Source organism: Pristiophorus japonicus, chromosome 2, assembly GCF_044704955.1.
Source record: "Pristiophorus japonicus isolate sPriJap1 chromosome 2, sPriJap1.hap1, whole genome shotgun sequence".
NCBI classification, from domain to species: Eukaryota; Metazoa; Chordata; class Chondrichthyes; family Pristiophoridae; genus Pristiophorus; species Pristiophorus japonicus.
The window spans coordinates 196,540,026-196,564,212 of NC_091978.1; the positions used below are offsets into that span (position 1 = coordinate 196,540,026).

The window sequence follows — 24,187 nt, forward strand, 5'->3', positions numbered from 1 at the left end:
ACTAGAAAACGAGTAGAAAATTAGTAACATCAAGTAAAACCAGAGATTTGGAGAAATTATATTTTCCCTATGTATGTAAACTTTCCTGCAAAAGTAGTTAATACTATGCTGACTAACTTATTTTTTACATCAAAGAAGAGTTCAATTGATAGCCATTTAGGAAGAGGATTGAAGATTATAAGGAGAGATATAGACCAGGAGCAACCAAACAGATCAAGAGTGACAGGTTGCTTTATCCAACATTATGACAAAGAGGGAGATAAATTTGTCCCAGAGATTCCTGTAAGGTACAGATGTCAGCCAGTTCAGTGGGGAGGCTTCAAACAAAGGCCTGTCAAACAAATGTCGGTCACTTTATCATAGCAAAACAAGAAAAACTTGTCATGTGAAGTATCTGGGTTTCTCTTGCACAATTCTGAGGCCAGTTACACAGAAATATAGGTAGACTTCTAGTTACAAACTGCCAACCTTATTGGGCCATAAATTGTAGCCTCTCCGGTGGCGTACGGTGTGCCTGAAGAGGCCCCAAGAAGTGCCGGTTCTTGATGCACATTGGGCATGAGCCGAGAACCAGCATTTACGAACTGTCAAAAATACTTTGACAGATCACACGCTTCCCCGGGAGAAAGGTCTTCGCGGGCAGAGATTTAGGTTATTTGCCCAACTCCTGCCCAGCAAATGTCCTTCAAACTCTTGCGCCTGGTAAAAGCAGGCGTATGGCCTGCTTTTACCAGCATAAGAGTTTTAAAAAAGATAGAAAAATAATATTTTATCAATAATTTTTATATTAAAAACCCTGTCCATTAAGGCAAGTTTGTTTTTACCCATATTTAAAACATATTGGCCCTGAAATTCTGATCGGAGGCTCATACCTGAAACATTTCTACGAATTTACCTGGTGGTCCAGGAGGAGCCTGCAATTCCGGTGGAGAGGCCTTCTCTTCCCACGCTGCAAAGCCCGCTCCCGTCCTCCATGTTCCTACGCAGAAGGTGCAGTCACGTGTGACTGCTCAGCCTGTCAGGTATGTAACTACAATGTAACACCACTGTATTACTGTACACACTCAACCAAGTTGGAACTGGTGCTCTCCACTCTCCCATCCTGCGACAGTTGGAACTGGTGCTCTCCACTCTCTGGGCCCAAGTTTCCACATGATTTGCGCCTGATTTTTAGGAGCAACTGGTGGAGAACGGACTATCTTAGAAATCGCAATTCTCCACATTTTTTTTTCTGCAGTTCTAGGCAGGTAAAACAGTTCCACTATGAAACAGAACTTTTTCTTCAAAAGGGGGCGTGTCCGCCCACTGACGCCTGATTTGAAAGTTTCCACAGTGAAAACGTACTCCAAACTAACTTAGAATGGAGCAAGTGAAGATTTTTGTAGAACTGTTCTACACATTAAAAAAATCAGGCGCAGGTTACAAATTAGGCGTCCAGAACGAGGTGGGGGGGGAGGGGAGGGAAGTCATTAAATTCTATAATAAATCCTTATTTATACTTCTACAAATATTATACAAATAAATCCAATCTGAATAAACATTTATAAGCAAAGAAAAGATTAAATAAACCATCTTCCTACGTGTGTGAAAGTGCTTCAGCCATCGTTCGTTCCCGTGGGGGGGGGGGGAGCCGTTCCGTTCGTTCCCGCGGGGGGGGGGGAGCCGTTCTGTTCGTTCCCGCCGGGGGTGGGGAGGGGGGGGAGCCGTTCCGTTCGTTCCCGCGGGGGGGGGGGAGCGGGGGAGCGGTTCCGTTCGTACCCGCGGGGGGGGGTGTGCCATTCCGTTCGTTCCTGCGGGGGGGAGGCGTTCCTTTCCGTTCGTTCCCGGGGGGGGGGATGGGGGGGGGGTTGAGCCGTCCCGTTCGTTTCCAACGGCGGGCGGGGGTGGGGAGGGAAATGGCTGCCTCAACTTTCTGAGGCTTCCTGCACCTTCTCACTGCTGCAAGAAGCCTCAGTGCTGATCATGGAAGGGTAATGTGCTTTTATTAAAAAATGTTCAAAAATTAATCAGCTACAAAGAACTACAAAAATGGCCGAGTGCCAATGTTTCCTTCACACTGCGCGTGCGCGAACGCTCCAGCGCGCACGCGCAGCGTTGCCGGCAGGAAAAAACTAATTTAAATGGTACCCGCCCCCTCCCACTTACAAAATAGGCGCGAGTGTAGGCTCCGCCCCCCCGGGCGCCGCGCCAGGCAGACAAGGAGCTGCAGGGCGCTTGAGAATCGCGCGGTTTTTTTTAGGCGCCGTTTTAGGCGCGAAAAACGGGCGCCCAGCTCGGAGGGACGCCCGTTTTTTATCGTGTGGAAACTTGGGCCCTCTGTCCTGTGACAGTTGGAGCTGGTGCTCTCCACTCTCTCTCCTGTGACAGTTGGAACTGGTGCTCTCCACTCTCCCGTCCTGTGACAGTTTGAACTGGTGCTCTCCACTCTCCCGTCCTATGACAGTTGGAACTGGTGCTCTCCACTCTCTCTCCTGTCACAGTTTGAACTGATGCTCTCCACTCTCCCGTCCTGTGACAGTTGGAACTGGTGCTCTCCACTCTCTCTCCTGTCACAGTTGTAACTGGTGCTCTCCACTCTCCTGTCCTGTGACAGTTGGAACTGGTGCTCTCCACTCTCTCTCCTGTCACAGTTGTAACTGGTGCTCTCCACTCTCCCGTCCTGTGACAGTTGGAACTGGTGCTCTCCACTCTCCCGTCCTGTGACAGTTGGAACTGGTGCTCTCCACTCTCCCGTCCTGTGACAGTTGGAACTGGTGCTCTCCACTCTCCCGTCCTGTGACAGTTGGAACTGGTGCTCTCCACTCTCCCGTCCTGTGACAGTTGGAACTGGTGCTCTCCACTCTCCCGTCCTGTGACAGTTGGAACTGGTGCTTTCCACTCTCCCGTCCTGCGACAGTTGGAACTGGTGATCGCCACTCTCCCGTCCTGTGACAGTTGGAGCTGATGCTCTCCACTCTCTCCTGCGACAGTTGGAGCTGGTGCTCTCCACTCTCTCTCCTGCGACAGTTGGAGCTGGTGCTCTCCACTCTCCCGTCCTGCGACAGTTGGAGCTGGTGCTCTCCACTCTCCCGTCCTGCGAAAGTTGGAACTGGTGCTCTCCACACTCTGTCCTGTGACAGTTTGAACTGGTGCTCTCCACTCTCCCGTCCTTTGACAGTTGGAACTGGTGCTCTCCACTCTCCCGTCCTGTGACAGTTTGAACTGGTGCTCTCCACTCTCCCGTCCTGTGACAGTTGGAGCTGGTGCTCTCCACTCTCTCTCCTGCGACAGTTGGAACTGGTGCTCTCTGCTCTCCCGTTGGTGTAGGAGGGAGGGCTTTAGTTTCCTGAACAATAGGGACCACTTCTGGGTTAGGTGGGACCTGTACAAGTCGGACAGGTTACACCTCAACAGAGACGGGACCAATGTTCTCGTGGGTGGTTTTGATAGTATGGTTGGGAGGGCTTTAAACTAGCTTGGCAGGGGGATGGAAACCCAGGAGAGCTTGTTAGAGTGGGTGAGAGCTCAGATGAACAGAACCCCAAGAAAGAATGCAAAAGCCAAGAGGCAACAGAGCAGAGTAGCACTGGGGTAAGTGTAAACCACAAGGTGATAGGAAGGGACAATATGTATGAATATAAAAGGGCTGCAGGAGGGGTCAAAACTAAAAATCATGATTTAAAAACTAGTATTAAAACACTCTACCTAAACGCACGCAGCATTCGAAACAAAGTAAATGAGATGACGGCACAAATCATTACAAATGGGTATGATTTGGTGGCCATTACTGAAACGTGGTTGCAGGGTAGCCAAGACTGGGAATTAAACATACAGGGGTATCTGACAATTCGGAAAGATAGACAAGAGGGGAAGGGAGGTGGGGTAGCTCTGTTACTGAAGGATGATATCAGGGCAGTTGTGAGAGACGATATTGGCTCTAATCAACAAAATGTTGAATCATTGTGGGTGGAGATAAGAGATAGTAAGGGGAAAAAAGTCACTGGTGGGCGTAGCTTATAGGCCCCCAAATAATAACTTCACGGTGGGGCGGACAATAATCAGGGGAATAATGGAGGCATGTGAAAAAGGTACGGCAGTAATCATGGGGGATTTTAACTTACATATCGATTGGTCAAATCAAATCGCACGGGGTAGCATTGAGGAGGAATTCATAGAATACATACGTGATTGTTTCTTAGAACAGTATGTGACAGAACCTACAAGGGAGCAAGCTATCTTAGATCTGGTCCTGTGTAATGAGTCAGGAATAATAAATGATCTCCAAGTAAAAGATCCTCTTGGAATGAGTGATCACAGTATGGTTGAATTTGTAATACAGATTGAGAGTGAGGAAGTAGTGTCTCAAACGAGCGTACTATGCTTAAACAAAGGGGACTACAGTGGGATGAGGGCAGAGTTGGCTAAAGTAGACTGGGAACACAGACTAATCGGTGGCACAATTGAGGAACAGTGGAGGACTTTTAAGGAGCTCTTTCATAGTGCTCAACAAAAATATATTCCAGTGAAAAAGAAGGGCGGTAAGAGAAGGGATAACCAGCCGTGGATAACCAAGGAAATAAAGGAGAGTATCAAATTAAAAACCGATGCGTATAAGGTGGCCAAGGTTAGTGGGAAACGAGGAAGATTGGGAAAGTTTTAAATGACAGCAAAGAATGACTAAGAAAGCAATAAAGAAAGGAAAGATAGATTACGAAAGTAAACTTGCACAAAACATAAAAACAGATAGTAAAAGCTTTTACAGATATATAAAACGGAATAGAGTGACTAAAGTAAATGTTGGTCCCTTAGAAGATGAGAAGGGGGTTTTAATAATGGGAAATGTGGAAATGGCTGAGACCTTAAACAATTATTTTGCTTCGGTCTTCACAGTGGAAGACACAAAAACCATGCCAAAAATTGCTGGTCACGGGAATGTGGGAAGGGAGGACCTTGAGACAATCACTATCACTAGGGAGGTAGTGCTGGACAGGCTAATGGGACTCAAGGTAGACAAGTCCCCTGGTCCTGATGAAATGCATCCCAGGATATTAAAAGAGATGGCGGAAGTTATAGCAGATGCATTCGTTATAATCTACCAAAATTCTCTGGACTCTGGGGAGCTACCATCGGATTGGAAATGTAACGCCTCTGTTTAAAAAGGGGGGCAGACAAAAGGCAGGTAACTATAGGCCGGTTAGTTTAACATCTGTAGTGGGGAAAATGCTTGAAGCTATCATTCAGGAAGAAATAGCGGGACATCTAGATAGGAATAGTGCAATCAAGCAGACGCAACATGGATTCATGAAGGGGAAATCATATGTAACTAATTTAATGAAATTCTTTGAGGATATAACGAGCATGGTAGATAGAGGTGTACCGATGGATGTGGTGTATTTAGATTTCCAAAAGGCATTCGATAAGGTGCCACACAAAAGGTTACTGCAGAAGATAAAGATACGCGGAGTCAGAGGAAATGTTTTAGTATGGATAGAGAATTGGCTGGCGAACAGAAAGCAGAGAGTCGGGATAAATGGGTCCTTTTCATGTTGGAAATCGGTGGTTAGTGGTGTGCCACAGGGATCAGTGCTGGGACCACAACTGTTTACAACATACATAGATGACCTGGAAGAGGGGACAGAGTGTAGTGTAACAAAATTTGCAGATGACACAAAGATTAGTGGGAAAGCGGTTTGTGTAGAGGACACAGAGAGGCTGCAAAGAGATTTAGATAGGTTAAGCGAATGGGCTAAGGTTTGGCAGATGGAATACAATGTTGGAAAATGTGAGGTCATCCACCTTGGAAAAAAAAACAGTAAAAGGGAATATTATTTGAATGGGGAGAAATTACAACATGCTGCAGTGCAGCGGGACCTGGGGGTCCTTGTGCATGAATCCCAAAAAGTTAGTTTGCAGGTGCAGCAGGTAATCAGGAAGGCGAATGGAATGTTGGCCTTCATTGCGAGAGGGATGGAGTACAAAAGCAGGGAGGTCCTGCTGCAACTGTACAGGGTATTGGTGAGGCCGCACCTAGAGTACTGCGTGCAGTTTCGGTCACCTTACTTAAGGAAGGATATACTAGCTTTGGAGAGGGTACTGAGACGATTCACTAGGCTGATTCCGGAGATGAGGGGGTTACCTTATGATGATAGATTGAGTAGACTGGGTCTTTACTCGTTGGAGTTCAGAAGGATGAGGGGTGATCTTATAGAAACATTTAAAATCATGAAAGGGATAGACAGGATAGAGGCAGAGAGGTTGTTTCCACTGGTCGGGGAGACTAGAACTAGGGGGCACAGCCTCAAAATATGGGGGAGCCAATTTAAAACCAAGTTAAGAAGGAACTTCTTCTCCCAGAGGGTTGTGAATCTGTGGAATTCTCTGCCCAAGGAAGCAGTTGAGGCTAGCTCATTGAATGTATTCAAGTCACAGGTAGATAGATTTTTAACCAATAACGGAATTAAGGGTTATGGGGAGTGGGCGGGTAAGTGGAGCTGAGTCCACGGCCAGATCAGCCATGATCTTATGGAATGGCAGAGCAGGCTCGAGGGGCTAGATGGCCTATTCCTGTTCCTAATTATTAAGATTTTGTCGAGAGGCTTCAGCAAAGCTTTGTTACGAAAGAATGGCTGGGGGATGCAGTGGCCGACAAGCGAAGGGCTCATCTTTTGACCAGCTGCGGACCAAAGACTTACGCGCTCATGAAGGACTTACTAGCACCTGAAAAGCCGGTGGACAAAACCTTTGAAGAACTTAGCAAAGTGATCGGGGATCAACTCAAACCGACGAGTAGCATACATATGGCCCGACACAGAGTCGACACCCGCCGACGTCGTGAAGGACAGAGCATACCGGACTTCGTAGTGGACCTCCAGCGTTTGGCCAGCCTCTGTATGTTCACAGACGCCTGCAGGGAGCAGATTCTAAGGGACTTCTTTATCGAGGGCATCGGTCATGTGGGAATTTTCCGCAAATTAATTGAGACCAAGGATTTGACGTTGGAAGCGGCGGTGGTCATGGCTCAAACGTTCATGGCGGGGGAGGAAGAGACGAAAATAATGTACGCGCGCAATTCTGCCTCTAACGCGGCGATGGATCAGGGAGTCATCATCATCAATGCGACTCAGAGCCCCGCAGGCAGGCAGGTTCAGTCCGATACTCCCTAGGCAGCAATAGACCCCAGAGATGGACTTCAACAGAGACAATGGCAGGCTGAACGGACATTCACGCCATCACAGTGGACAATGCGGCCCGGGATGGGGCCATTGACACCCACTAATAGGGTACTTAAGAGCAGTCAAAGGAACAGTCAGCGCGGAATGCCTGGCCATAGTCCCTTTGTTCCCAACAATGGAAATTTTAACTCATGCTGGAGGTGTGGGGGAAAACACTCAGCTAGATCTTGCAGATTTCAACAGTTTGCCTGCAGGAACTGCAATCTCAGTGGCCACTTAGCTCGAATGTGCAGGAAGCCTGCAACCAGACTAATATATGAGGCGGATGGACCAGAAGAGGGTTCTTTGAGGCAGGATGACTTTTGGGGCAAACCGATGGATGCCGAGGTTCAGCGGGTCCATGTGGCGAATATTCACAGTTCATACACCAAAACGCCACCAATGATGATGAGGGTTTTATTAAACAGTATCCTAGTATGCATGGAGCTGGACACTGGGGCCAGCCAGTCACTCATGGGCGTTCAGCAATTTCAGAAGCTATGGCCACTTAAAGCCAGTAGACCCAAATTAGCACGTATTGAGACACAATTATGGACTTACACTAAAGAAATCATTCCGGTGCTAGGCAGTGCAATGTTGGCTGTCACAAACAATGAGTTCGTGAATCGGCTGCCGCTCTGGATTGTCCCGGGCAATGGTCCCGCACTGTTGGGGAGGAGCTGGTTAGGCGAGATGAACTGGAAATGGGGGGATGTTCACGCAATGTCATCTGTGGAGCGAAGTTCGTGCTCACAAGTCCGACAACAATTCGATTCACTATTCCAACCTGGCGTCGGGACTTTCAAAGGCACTAAAGTAGTGATACACATCACCCCGGACGCCAGGCCAGTGCACCACAAAGCCAGAGCGGTGCCGTATGTGATGCGGGAAAAGATCGAGAGCAAATTGGACCGGCTGTTGAGAGAGGACATCATCTCGCCTGTTGAATTCAGCGACTGGGCGAGCCCCATCGTTCCCATCCTAAAAGCGGATGGTTCTGTCAGGATCTGTGGCGACTACAAGGCCACCATCAATCGGGTGTCCCTACAAGATCAATACCCGCTCCAGAGAGCGGAGGACCTCTTCGCCACGCTGGAAGGCGGCAAGCTGTTCACCAAGTTGGACCTCACTTCAGCCTATATGACCCAGGAACTGGCCGACGAATCTAAACTACTGACCACCATCACCACGCACAAGGGACTGTTCGTTTATAACAGGTGCCTGTTTGGCATTCGATCAGCGGCCGCGATTTTTCAACGAAACATGGAAAGCCTGCTTAAATCCATTCCTGGAACGATCGTATTCCAGGACAACATCCTCATCACGGGTCGAGACACCGAGGAACACCTCCACAACCTGGAGGAGGTGCTACCCAACTGGACCGGGTAGGCCTGCGACTCAAGAAGTCTAAATGTGTGTTCTGAGCTCCTCAGGTTGAGTTTCTGGGCAGGAAGGTTGCTGCAGATGGGATTCGGCCCACCGAATCCAAAACAGAGGCGATTCAACGAGCATCCAGGCCCTGCAACACATCGGAGTTGCATTCATTCCTGGGACTGTTGAACTATTTCGGGAATTTTCTGCCGAACTTGAGCACGTTGTTGGAACCACTACATGTGCTCCTGCGTAAGGGTTGCGATTGGTTTTGGGGGGACTATCAGGAACGGGCTTTTGATCGGGCGAGAAACCTACTTTGTTCAAACAAGTTGTTGACCCTGTACGACCCCTGTAAAAAAAATTGGTTCTGACATGCGATGCTATGGGGTTGGGTGCGTGTTACAGCAGGGCAATGCTGAAGGTCAACCACAACCTGTAGCTTATGCCTCCAGGTCACTCTCTCAAGCAGAATGGGGATATGGGAAGATCGAGAAGGAAGCGCTTGCATGTGTCTATGGTGTAAAAAAAAAATGCATCAGTACCTCTTTGGTAGGAAGTTTGAATTAGAGACGGACCACAAGCCATTAACATCCCTGATGTCAGACAGCAAGGCTATCAATGCCAACGCATCAGCTCGCATACAGCGATGGGCTCGCACGCTGGCTGCTTATGACTACTCCATCTGGCACCGGCCCGGCACTGAAAATTGCACTAACGCGCTCAGCAGGCTTCCACTGGCCACCACTGAGGGGGCAGCAGAGCAAAGCGCTGAGATGGTCATGGCTGTCGATGCCTTTGACAGCACAGGCTCCCCCATCACAGCCCACCAGATCAAAATCTGGACAAACAGAGATCCCCTTCTATCCCTGATTCAGAAATGTGTCCTGACTGGGGATTGGGTGCCCGCACACGGAACATGCCCTGAGGAGGTCAGACCGTTCCACAGACGGATGGATGAGCTCTCCATCCAAGCTGACTGCCTACTATGGGGCAGCCGGGTAGTTATGCCCCAGAAGAGGAGGAAGGCATTCATCAGGAAATTCCACAGCGAGCACCCAGGCATTGTGCTGATGAAGGCCATTGCCCGGTCACACGTTTGGTGGCCTGGAATTGATTCAGACCTGGAACACTGTGTTCGCAGGTACACGACGTGTGCCCAGCTGGGTAATGCCTTCAGGGAGGCCCCGTTCAGCCCGTGGCCCTGGCGCACCAGGCCATGGTCACACATTCATGTTGACTACGCGGGCCCGTTCATGGGAAAGATGTTCCTTATTGTGGTAGATGTGTACTCGAAATGGATCGAGTGCATCATTCTGAATTCATGCACGTCATCCACCATCGTGGAAAGCCTACGTGTGATCTTTGCAACCCATGGCTTGCCAGACATCCTGGTTCGTGATAATGGCCCATGTTTCACAAGCTACAAATTCCGAGAGTTTATGTCGGGCAATGGCATCAACCACATCAGGACTGCGCCGTTCAAGCCGGCCTCCAATGGCCAGGCGGAACGTGCGGTCCAAATCATTAAGCAAGGTATGCTCATGATTCAAGGACCCTCCCTAAAATGCCGCCTATCGCGTCTCCTCCTGGCCTATAGATCCCGACCGCACACGCTCACAGGGGTCCTGCCCGCAGAGCTACTAATGAAATGAACACTCAAAATTCGGTTGCCCCTCATTCACCCAGTCCTGACCGACATAGTTGAGGGCAAGCGCAAGTCACAAAACGAGTACCATGACCGTAATTCGAGGGGGAGATGTATAGAAATAAATGATCCTGTATTCATCCTCAATCACACCATGGGGCCCAAATGGCTTGAGGGCACTGTAATTGACAAAGAGGGGAATAGAGTCATCGTGGTAAAACTCAACAATGGTCAAATATGCCGTAAGCATCTGGATCAAGTAAAAAAACGGTTCAGCATCGACACGGAGAAACCTGAAGAAGACCATGAGATGGAGCTCACAACATGCCAGTGAACGAGCAACAAGAGCAATCAGAGGGATAGGCCGGAATCACCACAGGTGACAGACTCTCACGTCAGTGTCCAACACCCAGAGCCCCAACTGCGGCGCTCCACGAGGGAGCGTAGACCACCTGAAAGACTAAACCTATGATCCCAATAAGACTTTTGGGGGGCTGGGGGCGGTGGGGGGGAGGTGATATCACGTATGTAACCACAATGTAACACCACTGTATTACTGTATACACTCAACCAAGATGCACACCTTGACCACAAGGGGTGAACTTGTGGGAGACACTCCTTACCTGATCACACAGGTATAAAAAGGGAGGTCCCACGCAGGGTCTTTGGAGTCCTGTGAATAAAGAGTTAGTCACAGAGTGACCTTGTCCCCAGAATGTGGTTTCATACTGTAGAGTAAGGACTTTACACAGCCAATCAGGCACTGTATTCCACAGCTTTTTCATTAATAGCAATGAGAACTCCGTATCTACGAGTTTTTATGAGAAAAAAAAACAAAGACACTAAACACATGTAATAAAAAATAAAAAACACACCTCACATAATTAAAATTAATTGAAATTAAAGTTAATAAATATCTGAGAGAATATTTTTTTCTGACTTTTTTAAAAGTTTTTTTAATTATGGTTACAAACAAATGTAACATAGTGGGCAGGGTTTTTAAAAATATGCTTTTTAAATTAAATTTAATTATATTTTTGTATGTTTTTTAATTCTTGTACCTGTAAAAGTAGGCTAAGCACCTGCTTTTATCAGGCGCAAGAATTTTGAGGACATTTGCTGGGCAAGATATGGGTAAATACCGCAATCTTGCCCTTGCAAATGTTCTCGTTCCCGATATGCGGATAATTTGTCAAGCTCCAGCTTGACGGATCGGAAAAGCCAGTTTTCAGCGCATGCACATTGTGTGCTGAAAACCGGCTTTTCTGACGCCTTCCCAGCCCCAGGGAGGCCGGAATTTCAGGGCCATTAAAAAAATGTAAACAAAAATTATGTCTAAAACAGTTCATTAAATGTTATTTCAATTAAGTTTAAATGTGAGAAGTGTTTTTCTTATTTATTTAAAATGTTTGTGTTTTTCGGGGTATCCCCATTCACAGTAATGGTGATAGCCATTCAAACGGAATTCACCATTACTGTGAATGAGGATACTCCATTTTAATTGGTTGGTCCAGCCCACATGATCCCAGGATGCATATGCTCCTGGAATACGCAAGCCCATAAGCTAGATTGCGAATGGAGGCCCGGACCGCAAGTCTACGTCCCTCCTGGACCATCAGGTACTTCCGTTAAAAAAAAATTCAGTCAGAGGCGTCCGCCCGCGGGAAGCCTCCGACCGCAATTTCTGGGCCATTACCTGGGAAGTGGTATGCACATACAGAGGTGAAGGGAAATAATTACATTTCCATGGTGAAGACTTATATTGTACTTTGAACTAGACAGGCTATATGATTATACCCATGTACCCAGTACAAATGGATCTACACAGAATATCTCTTATTTGAAATGGAAGAAAATCAACATATGGGCCAACTTGCCCAACAGGATTATTAATCACTTTCATTCAATTAAAACCCCCAACTTGGAGTGTCCCACTCATACTCATTTAGGGCTGTGGAGAGGATAGACTATGGTTCTGATTTCCAGACGTGAGGACAACAGTTGCATTGTTTTTTTCCTCTTTGCCCCTTCTAGTCATTATTTTCTCCCCTCTCAACTACTTCCCCCACCCCTATCCCAAACTACCACTGTTCGAGCTTGAAATCTGTAGCTACCCTTTGTGCCTCTCTTAGCATTCTCCGAAGGATCGATCAAAGAGGCAGCAACAGGTGCCTCGAACAGCAACACCAAATGCCCCAACATCCTCTCGCATTCTGCAAAGGATGCCCGCTGCGATCAAACCTCAACAACCTCCTTCCCATTATGCTCAGGCCACCTGACACTTCCTCGTAGACTCTGCCAGTGGATCAACAATCACTGCCTTGCTCTGTATTCCCCTCCAAAATGACAGTTCACTCACAAATAATACCCATGCTATCCATGACCTTATTGTCGATGATTACATTGACTTTCTGGCTTCAACAGGAACCTAAATCATGAGGCAACACCTCCAAGCTATACCTTCAACCATCTGCCCCAATCTCCATCTCAGCTCCCTTTGCCCTCTCTTTTCTAAATCCACTGCCCTCCTGCACCGCCCCCCGCCCCCCACCCCCACCAAGCCTCTCCCTCCAGACACCACTCCCTCAACCTTTCTATCTCCTGTGCCTCTACTCCCATGGTTTTGATCACTGATATTGCTGACCTTTCTTGCACCTCCTCATATCCCCTACCATTATAGCCTCACCAATATTCAGCTTTAATGGGTCAACATTCCACTTTACCTCTCTCTCCCTTACTATATTTATAAAAAAACCTCTGCATTTGTCTTTTAATATCATGTGCAAGTCTTTTGTCATATTCCCATTTTGAATCTCCTATCACTTTCTGTGTATCCCCTTGTTGTCTGCTGGATTTTTACCTTTCTTTGCATTTATGCGAGCCTTTTCTTTTAGCTTGATTCTGTCTCTTGCCTCATTTGTTGATCATGATTGCTCAACTAGAGTGGAGCCTTTGTCTTTTAGGAGTATGTACTGGTTTTGTATTGTACCATATATTTCCTTGAATACTTCCCAGTGTTTGCAGGTTTACCCATTAACAGTTTAGCCCAGTCTACTGTGATCAATTTATTTTTCATCCCTTTGAAATTTGCCTTACTTCAATTAGAAACCTTGGTTTCTGACTTTCCCTTCTCCCTCTCAAATGCAATAATATTATTGTCAATATTTGCAAGATACTCTCTTATTAACTAATTCTGGTTCGCTGCTCATCGCTTAATCCAGTATTGTCTAAAACATATTGTTCTAGAAAGCTGTCCCAAATACACGCCAGAAATTCAGTGACTTTATTACTGGAATTATTCTGCTTCTCCCATTCTATGGAAAAATAAGATCTCCCATTATAAGCACATTGTTTCTGGCGCATGCTTCCCTGATCTCCGTACTTAGGTTTCCACCCCTCCCACAGAACCAAAACAACACTAACAAAAGCCACATATGAAATAGTCTGTGACTGTGACCGTGGTGCATCATCCCTCCTCAATTTTATGTGGCCATTGACACGTTGACCACACCATCGTCCTCCAACATTTCTCTTCCATTTTCCAGCTCGGTGGTACTGCTCGCACTTGGTTCCAATCTTATAGTTCCAATCATAGCTAAAGTATCTCTAGCAATAGCTTCTCTTCCCGCTCCTGCATTGTTACCTGTGGAGTCCCTCAAGGATATATTCTTGGCCCCCTCCTCTACCTCATCTACATGTTGCCCTTTGGTGACAGCATCTCCAGAAACAGAGTTAGCTTCCAATTGAATGCTGATGGCATTCAGGTCTCCCTCCCCACGAACTCTCTCAACTCCTCCACTGCCTCTGTGTTGTTAGACTGCTTGTCCAACATTCAGTCTTGGATGAACTACAATTTCCTCCAGCTAAACATTGATAAGACTGAAGCCATTGTTTTTGGCCCAGTCACAAATTCAGTACCCTGACCACCAATTCCATTTCCCCAACTGGCACTGCCTCAGGCTGAACCAGACTGTTCGCAACATTAGCAAGCTGAGCTTGTCTTTGTCAAAAAGACCATCTGTTTCCACTTCCACATCACCCGCCTCCATCCCAACTTAGCCCATCTGCCTTGATCATCTCCAGATTTTACTGGCCGATCTCCCATCCCCCACCTTCGATAAATTCAGTTTAGCCAAAACTCTGTTGCCCATATCCTATCTAACACCATCTGCAGCTCTCCTATTAGTCTTGCATATAGAAACATAGAAAATAGGTGCAGAAGTAGGCCTTTCGGCCCTTCGAGCCTGCACCACCATTCAATAAGTCATGGCTGATCATTCACCTCAGTACCCCTTTCCTGCTTTCTCTCCATACCCCTTGATCCCTTTAGCCGTAAGGGCCGTATCTAACTCCCTCTTGGATATATCTAACGAACTGGCATCAACAACTCTCTGCGGTAGAGAATTTCACAGGTTAACAACTCTCTGAGTGAAGAAGTTTCTCCTCATCTTGGTCCTAAATGGCTTACCCCTTATCCTTAGATTGTGACCCCTGGTTCTGGGCTTCCCCAACATCGGGAACATTCTTCCTGCATCTAACCTGTCCAGTCCTGTCAGAATTTTATATGTTTCTATGAGATCCCCTCTCATTCTTCTAAACTCCAGTGAATACAGGCCCAGTCGATCCAGTCTCTCCTCGTATGTCAGTCCTGCCATCACGGGAACCTTCACTGCACTCCCTCAATAGCAAGAACGTCCTTCCTCAGATTAGGAGACCAAAACTGAACACAATATTCCAGGTGAGGCCTCACCAAGGCCCTGTACAACTGCAGTAATAAGACCTCCCTGTTCCTATACTCAAATCCCCTAGCTATGAAGGCCAACATGCCATTTGCCTTCTTCACCACCTGCTGTACTTGCATGCTAACTTTCAATGACTGACGTACCATGACACCAAGGTCTCGTTGCACCTCCCCTTTTCCTAATCTGCCACCATTCAGATAATAGTCTGCCTTCATGTTTTTGCCACCAAAGTGGATAACCTCACATTTATCCACATTATACTGCATCTGCCGTGCATTTGCCCACTCACCTAACCTGTCCAAGTCACCCTGCAGCCTCTTAGCATCCTCTTCACAGCTCACACCGCCACCCAGCTTAGTGTCATCTGCAAACTTAGAGATATTACATTCAATTCCTTCATCTAAATCATTGATGTATATTGTAAATAGCTGGGGTCCCAGCATTGAGCCCTGTGGCACCCCACTAGTCACTGCCTGCCATTCTGAAAAGGACCCATTTATCCCGACTCTCTGCTTCTTGTCTGCCAACCAGTTCTCTATCCACGTCAACATTACCCCCAATACCACGTGCTTTAATTTTGCACACCAATATCTTGGCTCCTGGCCCCCAATGCCTCAAATTTAAAGTTCTCATTCATATGTTTAAATTATTTTGAAGTCTCACCCCTCCCTATCTGTAACCTCTTCAACCAAATCTTCATTCCTCTGACCCAGGCTTCTTGTATCTTCCTACCCCCTTCTTTTGCCCCATCATTGGTGGCAGTGGCCTGAGCCATCAAAGCCCAACGCTCTGGATTTTCTTCACTAAACCCTTTTAATTTACTACCCCGTGTTGTCCTTCAAGACGCTCCTTAACATCCACCTCTGACCAAGCTTTTGGTCACCTTCCCCGCCTAATATTTCCTTCTTTGGTTCAGTGCTCATTTGTGGAGGAAACCTCTATGAATTGCTTTGAAATTTTTTTCTAAGTTAAAGCCACTATATGAAGACATGTTGTTGTTCTGAATCTACCTGGATCAGTCTTACAAACTTCTAATAATCTGGTGGAAAGTGTTATTAAGAAACCTGAGAGTCGGTCAGCTGTTTAGATTTTTTGTTAACAGAATTTTTGAACAAAGATTTATTATAAATGAATACTCCAGTTCTATAATAGACTTGTCCAAGACTTACGGGCCGAAATTCAGGGTCCAGATAAGGCCCGTTACTGCCGTTTTGCGGCAGCCATGCGGCGGAATCGAGTGGCCGCAACATTGCAGTCAATTGGCCACCACAACCCAAATTAAGCTCGGGGATTTTTCAGTCTGTCCCCGCTTCCGCCTCGCTGCTGCATACCGCCTCAAAGCACGCACCGCCGATCTCCCGCACCTCCAGCACACTCCGCCTCAAATTTACGTGAAAAAATCTTTGCCCTGCCGCGCGGTGCCCCCGACAGCTTTTTCTGTCGGTGCACCTTGTTCTGTGTCTGTGAGCTACGGCAGCGCGGCAGCCCTTCAAGGGGAGGGCACACTGCTGCGGTCGCCATGTTTTTATTTTTGCCGGCCGACTACCCGATCGGCCGGCCAATTATTGCCGTGAGTTCGGCCGGGCCTCCAACAGGAAGCCTGGCACCCCCTCTTAGATGCCAGGCCACTGGCCCGCCCAAAACCCTTCCCAATGGCTGAACCTAAAAAATTGCTGATAATCTCCCCTTTAAATGAGTGGAGAGACGGGGTGATGCACACGCGCAGTGACATCACCACCACTCTGCGCGACTCGGTCCTGCCCCAACTTCCGACCCTCACCAGGACTTATCGCCGCACTTCCACCCCCATTATGACCAACTTCCGGTCCAACGCAGAAAAAAGTTTAAAGTAGAGAATGTCGCTTGGAAGGCCGCCTCATTGCACCCAGCGGTAAAAAAAGATAAAAAGTCGCAGGTGCGTCGGCTTTCTGGTGTGCCTGAATTGAGGACCCTTACCATGATGACTTGCAGCCCTATTTAAAACATAATGGAGCCAAAATTGAGACCTGCCCCAAACGGGCCGCACTTAGTTTTGAAAAGTTTTTCTCCATTCCAATCCATGGGGTGGAGACACCGGAGAAATTCAGCACTTCGAATTTTATTTTGGCTCGGGACGGTGTTCCACGTGGTTGCGGGGCGGAAGTGCCCCTGCAGCGGGTTGGCCGCCCCGACCAGGCATCAGCGCCAATAACGTCTGCGCAATACGGACGTGCCGCAGCGTGCTGACGCGTCACAACATCTCTCCCAGTCAGTTAAAGGAGAGGGCCGCTGCGAGCTCTGCAGAGTTTTCAGTTAGGTCCACTGAGCCACCGGGGAAGGTTTCAGCCAGGCCAGTAGTGGGAAAACAGGCTGAGCAGAAACCCGCTCTCACCGCTTTCGGCCCGGGGGCAATTTCGGTCAGGTCGGCCGATCTGTCTTCCCCCGGTCTCTCTGCTCCATTTCCACCTCCTGGTGGGAATGGAGCTTATGGGGGAGGGGGGGGGGGGGGGGGGGGGCAATTTCATCCCAAATAACTTTAGATACTAAGTATTTAGTTATATTTTATAATATGTGGCTAGCGTCGTGTAGATGGCTTGACAAACTCTGGAAAAATGTCTCATCATCTTAAATGGTCCCTTTACAAACTGAACTAGACCAGAAAACAAAGTGGTAAATAGTTTTTTTTTTAATCTACGTAAAACTCACTCAAAACTTTAAAATACTGCAGCAGATCCAGGAAGCCAACAGCCACTAGAATTGACAGAGGTGGGGAGTTTTGGAACATCATTTAGAGCCTCTCAGCCTTCCAAGACTTCAAAGAAAATGGCAGTACTTTACCAACAGGGTGGCCAATCACACATTACAACAATATGGTGGAGGACCTCCATAAGCCTGTCCTCACCACATAGCACTGTCCCCCAGTCAGCAAAATCCACAGCACGGCCCTGGACACCGTGGACCACTTCCCATATCTCAGAAGCTTCTTATCAACAAGAGCAGGCATCGACGAGGTTCAATACCGCCTCCAGTGCGCCAGTGCAGCCTTCGGCCGCTTGAGGAAAAGAGTGTTTGAAGACCAGGCCCTCAAAACTGTCACCAAGCTCATGGTCTACAGGGCTGTAGTAATACCTGCCCTCCTGTATGGCTCAGAGACATGGACCATGTACAGTAGACACCTCAAGTTGCTGGAGAAATATCACCAACGATGTCTCCGCAAGATCCTACAAATCCCCTGGGAGGACAGGTGCACCAACATCAACGTCCTCATTCAGGCTAACATCCCCAGCATTGAAGCACTGACCATACTTGATCAGCTCCGCTGGGCAGGCCACATAGTTCACATGCCAGACACGAGACCCCCAAAGCAAGTGCTCTACTCGGAACTCCTTCACGGCAAACGAGCCAAAAGTGGGCAGCAGAAATGCGACAAAGACACCCTCAAAGCCTCCCTGATAAAGTGCAACATCCCCACTGACACCTGGGAGTCCCTGGCCCAAGACCGCCCTAAGTGGAGGAAGTGCATCCGAGAGGGCGTTGAGTACTTCGAGTCCCAACGCCGAGAGCATGCAGAAAACAAGCGCAGACATCGGAAAGAGCGAGCGGCAAACCAGTCCCACCCACCCCTTCCCTCAACGACTATCTGTCCCACTTTTAACAGAGTCTGTGGCTCTCGTGTTGGACTGTTCAACCACCAAAGAACTCACCAAGAGTGGAAGCAAGTCTTCCTCGATTCCGAGGGACTACCTATGATGATGATGACGACAACAATATGGTTATTGCATAAGAAGATTGGGAGGACTCTACATGGGGCTTCAAAACCATCAAGTGTAGAATGTACAGAACACTATCCCAGACTTACACTTTTAAACACTGCAAACTATATACTGCAGTTTCCGTTGTCAGCTCCATTAACTAGGTTTCCTTTATAATATTAATTTTTCTATCATAATTTTGTTAAATACCAGTCTAGACTTTACTATAAAAATTTCAATTAGGTGCAAGGTGGATTTGTTTTACCTGATTTCCGCAAGAATTCCTTCAGATCCTCTTTCAAAGATTCAATCCGAACCTCTGATTTGTGAAGACTAGTCTGTAAACAAAACAGAAACAGTGTGAAAACTTTTGATGTTAGATACTGTATAAAATAATAGATGAGAAACTGCAACAGAGAGACCAGACAGTTCTTGTATTTGTAGCTCAGTCAAGGTTAAGAATATACAAATACAAAACCTTCGAAAAAAATGCCCGTCTCTCCAACGTACATATACCGCATTTTTCATTTTGACTATCCCATGGTTACAAATAATAATCACAATGTCCAACATGACAAATATAATGTTACATCCCACTATTATGTACTATGAATTAGCATTTAGTAGTTTGACTGTAAACTTAAGTGTCACCAATCATAGACTTTTACGCCAATTGGCCCATTGTACCTGTGCTGGGTCTCTAGAAGAGCAATCTACTTTGTCCCATTCTTCTGCCCGCCCGCCTGCACTTTTCCTGACCTCAGGATTGCACAAAGCGCCTTTTTGAAGTGTCGTCACTGTTGAAATATCTGAAACAAGGCAGCCAATTTGCGCCCCAATTTTTTTTTTTTTTAAATGTGTGACACTCAACACAAAGCAGCCATTATACAAATCCCACTCTATAATCTTAAGCCATTTCTATGCAAAAATTGAATTCCATTCAGGGACATACAAATGTAACCTTAATTCAAAATACATCTATGATAGTGCAATACAATTTTTTTTAAAGTTAGTTTAGGAACATTTCTCCAATCACGATAGCACAGCAGAATTTGCAAAAAATGGAAATCCAAGACTCCAGTTGTACTTTTACTGCCACTTTTGAACTGATGCAAGTACTTTGGATAAGCATCAATGTAAATAAAGGTGGTAATATAATCCAAACCACTATCATCATCATCATGATCATAGGCAGTCCCTCGAAATCGAGGAAGACTTGCTTCCACTCCAAAAGTGAGTTCTCAGGTGACTGTACAGTCCAATACGGGAATTACAGTCTCTGTCGCAGGTGGGACAGACAGTCGTTGGAGCAAAGGGGAGTCTGGTTTGCCGGACGCTCCTTCGCTGCCTGTGCTTGTTTTCTGCATGCTCTCAGCGACGAGACGCGAGGTGCTCAGCACCCTCCCGGATGCTATTCCACCACTTAGGGCAGTCTTTGACCAGGGTCTCCCAGGTGTCAGTGGGTATGTTGCACTTTATCAAGGAGGCTTTGAGGGTGTCCCTGAAACATTTTCTCTGCCCACCTTTGGCTCGTTTGCCATGTACGAGTTCTGAGTAGAGCGCTTGCTTTCATCATAGGCGGTCCCTTGAATGATGATGACTTGCTTCCACGAATTCACAGGTGTTTCGATGAAGGACCCGATGTTCCAGTCCTGAACTCCAATTGAGGAGGTGGAAGATGCCTGTGCGTGAATTTTTTTAACGCGTGGTGACCGTTGCACACCAGCCACCACACGGGCTTGACAGAGCTAGGTCTTGGTCCAGTGGCAAGGATTAACCAAGATGACTGGAGACCTGCTCTGCTACACGGACCAAGCGTGCACACATATCGCAGTGTGGGCTGGCCCGTACTGCCCTTGGGCCCTCGGCTCTTCTGGGCCCCGTACCCTCATCTGTCGCACCTCCGCCATGATCTTTCGCCGTTCCTCCACCATAAACATTCACTGCATCTTGCCACAAACCGATCTTCCCATTCCTCTTCCTGGGACCTGCCGATATTCCTGCCCACGCTCCAAAACGGCGACCAGGGTTTTGATGACGTCACCCAGTCGTCCATCTCAGAAGGAAAGGTCAAACACAGAATCTCTTTGTGCAGAATAGATGGTAACTGAGAGAAACTATTATTGAGGGTATATTAAAGACCCCAGGCCAGAGTGAATACCTTGATGTGTTTGTATATTTCTTCCTCTACCTCCCTTCCTTGGTAGGGGTAGTCTACAGGCCAACCAATTAGTGTGATTGATCCTTTATTATCTTTTATCTCTATTCACATTGATTCTATGTTTGTCTTACTGATAGATGAGTCACTTTTTTCTACTGCCATAATGCTTGCTTTGGGAGCCTATATGCGGACAAACTATAGAGTGCACTAAAGCCTCAAGGTTCAAGATCCCTCGAAGAGCTGGTCTCACAGTGATTTGAATTCCCAAAGTGTGCAGTACAAATTCAGTTGTTGACAGTAAGAAACCATTTTACTTCAAGCACTCAATATAGAAAAATTACTCCACAAGTTCTTCTGGCTCCTATCTTTACAAACTACCACCACTCACAGCACAGATTCAGCACAATCTCAAAATTGGCACAATAATCACATACCAGCAACTTTAACACTAGCAATATATCACTTAGAGGTGATTAAATTACAGCCCAAACTTTGCAGGTCATAAAATACACAAGCAGATATAATTACAGTAAAAGATGCACAACAACTTGCATTTATATAGCATCTGTAACGTAGTAAAATGGCCAAAGCACTATAAAGCAGCGATATCAAACAAACATTGACACTGAGCCAATGAAGACATTAGAGCACGTGGCCAAATGTTTGGTTTAAGAGGTTGATTTAAGCAGTGTCTTAAAAGGAGGAGAGTGAAGTAGACAGGCAAAGAGGTTTGAGGAGGAAATTCCAGAGCTTGGGGCCTAGACAGCTGAAGGCCAATGGTGGGACGAAGGAAGTGAGGATGCACAAGAGGCCTGACTTGGAAGAACACAGAGTTCTTGGAGAGTTGTAGGACTAGAGGATGTTACAGAGATAGGGAAAGGTGAGGCTGTGGATATCTGAACGGAATATATGGAATTAAGGACAGTAAACGGGATATATGAAAATGTATAAGCCATGGAAGAATAGCTGGGAGAATGTCAGATTGCACATAGTGCAACATCAGCATAGTTAACAGTCTTTCCCAAGGTTTCAAGTCACTAATCCTGCCAATAACATAAATTGTAACATGAAATGAATATACGGATAAATCTGCAGAATTGCAAGGTCTGTTAGTAGTCACACCACTAGATTGAAACATTCAGAGGCAATGCTTGAGCTTTCGTAAAAACATCTCATATAGATTGACTAATGAGTGGCTGAGTTAGAATGTCAATCTAATTGTATTTTGTTATCTGATTTCAAAACTGTATAACTGTTGTCACTTTACGATGTAACTTCACCTATCCGTAGGGAGTGTGTACGCTCTATCCAGAGGGTATATCTTCTGTCTGATAGGTCTTGCCGGCCGGTAAAATAAAGACTGCTTTGTTCAAAGCACAAGAGGTATTCGACTCAGTAATTTTACTGAACCAGATTGAGAGAAAAGAATCTACATTTACATTTGGTGTCAGAAGTGGGATCTCAACGGACAACTGCCGAAAACTTGCGAATTAAGAGCCAGACTAACCTTGGACGAGACAGGGGGAAAGTGGCCACTGGAGTGAGTATGATTTCAATACTGTTCCAGTTTCCCCCGGTTTCAAAAGTCTGAGAAAAGTTTAGCCACTCGCTGGTTCTCGGGTAGTGTCTGAACGAGATTCATAACAATTTGGCGAATACCTTCTAAATTTAGAAATAAGTGTTCAATTCAGGTACGACGTCGACCTTGTATGTCACTTGGCCCGTCTAGGCACTGATTGAATTTAAACTGCGCAGTGACGCCAAAAGATAGGGAAATTAGGCTCATAAGAAATCAAATTTAGAAAATTGGCTCACAGGGAATAAAATAAGGCTTATGGGGAATTAAATAGAGGATAGGTGTTCAATTCAGGTACGATGTCGACCTTGTATATCACTTGGCCCGTCTAGGCACTGATTGAATTTAAATCCCGCAGCAATTCGGAAGGTAGGGCCGACGCGAACGCGCAACGACGCGAGACGCGCAGCGACGCGAGCGTGCGGCCGAGTGGAGGAAGGCAGACGCAGACGCACGGCAACGTAAACGCGTGGTGACGCGAGACGTGCGGCGGCGCGTGCGAGTAAACGTGGGCCGACGCGAACGCGCAGCAACGCGAACCTCGAAAGTCAGTGCTGATTTCTGTAAGTCGCTTTATGTTGAGTTTGTCAAGCGTGTTTCGGTGGAATCGCGTGGAGACGTGAGCCGCGGGGCGACGCGGCTGTGTGTTGAGTTTGTCAAGCGTGTTTCGGTGGAATCGCGTGGAGACGCGAGCCGCGGGGCGAAGCGGCTGTGTGTTAGATTAGTAAGTCTGTTTTTAAGTAAAGTCTGTTTTTCAGTAAAGTCTGTTCGTTTTAAGTTTGTTTAAATCGCACGACTACGTGAACGCGTAACGATACGATAATGGGTAATCAATTGGATAAAACAACAGATGCGGGTAGTCCGTTACAAAAGTTATGTGAAGAATTCCGAGAGAGCTGAAGACTTTAGAAAATTATCAGGAGCCCTGAACAAATTATTGGGAGATGAACAATCGCCTCTAGGTGGCACTAGAAGCGTAGAGGTAGCAAAAAAAGCACAGGGATTAATTTGGAGAAGGGGACGAGGAAAAGGGGACAAACATTTAATTGCAACATGGCGACATTATTGTCAAAAGTTAAAAGATGCATCACTTCTGTCAAGTTGGCAAACAAATGCTATTAAATTAGGGCTTTCATTGACGGAGGGAACCCATGTTAAAACTGTAGACGTCTTAAAAAAAGAATATGCGCACGAGAAACTTATTAAGAGATCCTTTGGGACCTCTGAGAAAGGTACTGACCGACTATGTATTAAAATGGCTGGCTTTGTGTTAACCGAGGCTGATGATGAAATTGATGAGTGGACACTGACTCAGCGCCCAACGGCGCCTCCCGCACCCCCTAGCCCCTTGCTCCAGTCCTCTTCCAAACACCCTCCACCTTACACTCCGGCGAGAGGAGTTAAAAATAACCCCATACCACCAAAGCAACAAACCCAAATTGACTCCTCATCCTCTGATAGCGATTCGGATCCCCAGTTCACAAGCAATATAGCCAAAAGAACCAGATCTCATACTCGAAAGGGCAGAACTATATCTCGACATCACAGACAGTCCCGTAAATCTTCTAGTCAATCTACCAGTCCAAGTTGTGAAAGACATAGTAAACACCCCCGCCGATCGAGATGCAGAATTGTCAAGCAGTCAGATAGCTCCGAATCATTCTCCGACCTAGAAATTTCCAGGATCACAAAGTCCCGACACCAATTCCCTGTCAGACCAATGCCAAATCCTGATGCACAACAAGCTGCAGACCACCCCACTATAGAT

General features: G+C 46.8%; 1 protein-coding gene across 7 annotated transcripts in view; it reads right to left on the reverse strand.

The window, feature by feature from the left end:
• Positions 1-24,187, reverse strand: part of tbc1d19 (TBC1 domain family, member 19) — a 317,152-nt gene that overhangs the window by 272,227 nt on the left and 20,738 nt on the right. For 3 of the 7 annotated variants that reach the window (XM_070870665.1, XM_070870657.1, XM_070870654.1), the window contains exon 2: positions 18,948-19,020. In XM_070870665.1, the coding sequence (XP_070726766.1) occupies positions 18,948-19,020 (73 nt within the window). Of the gene's footprint in view, positions 1-895; positions 1,004-18,947; positions 19,022-24,187 lie in introns of those variants that run through there. The other 4 variants (XM_070870673.1, XM_070870660.1, XM_070870688.1 and 1 more) reach the window with 3 other exon arrangements.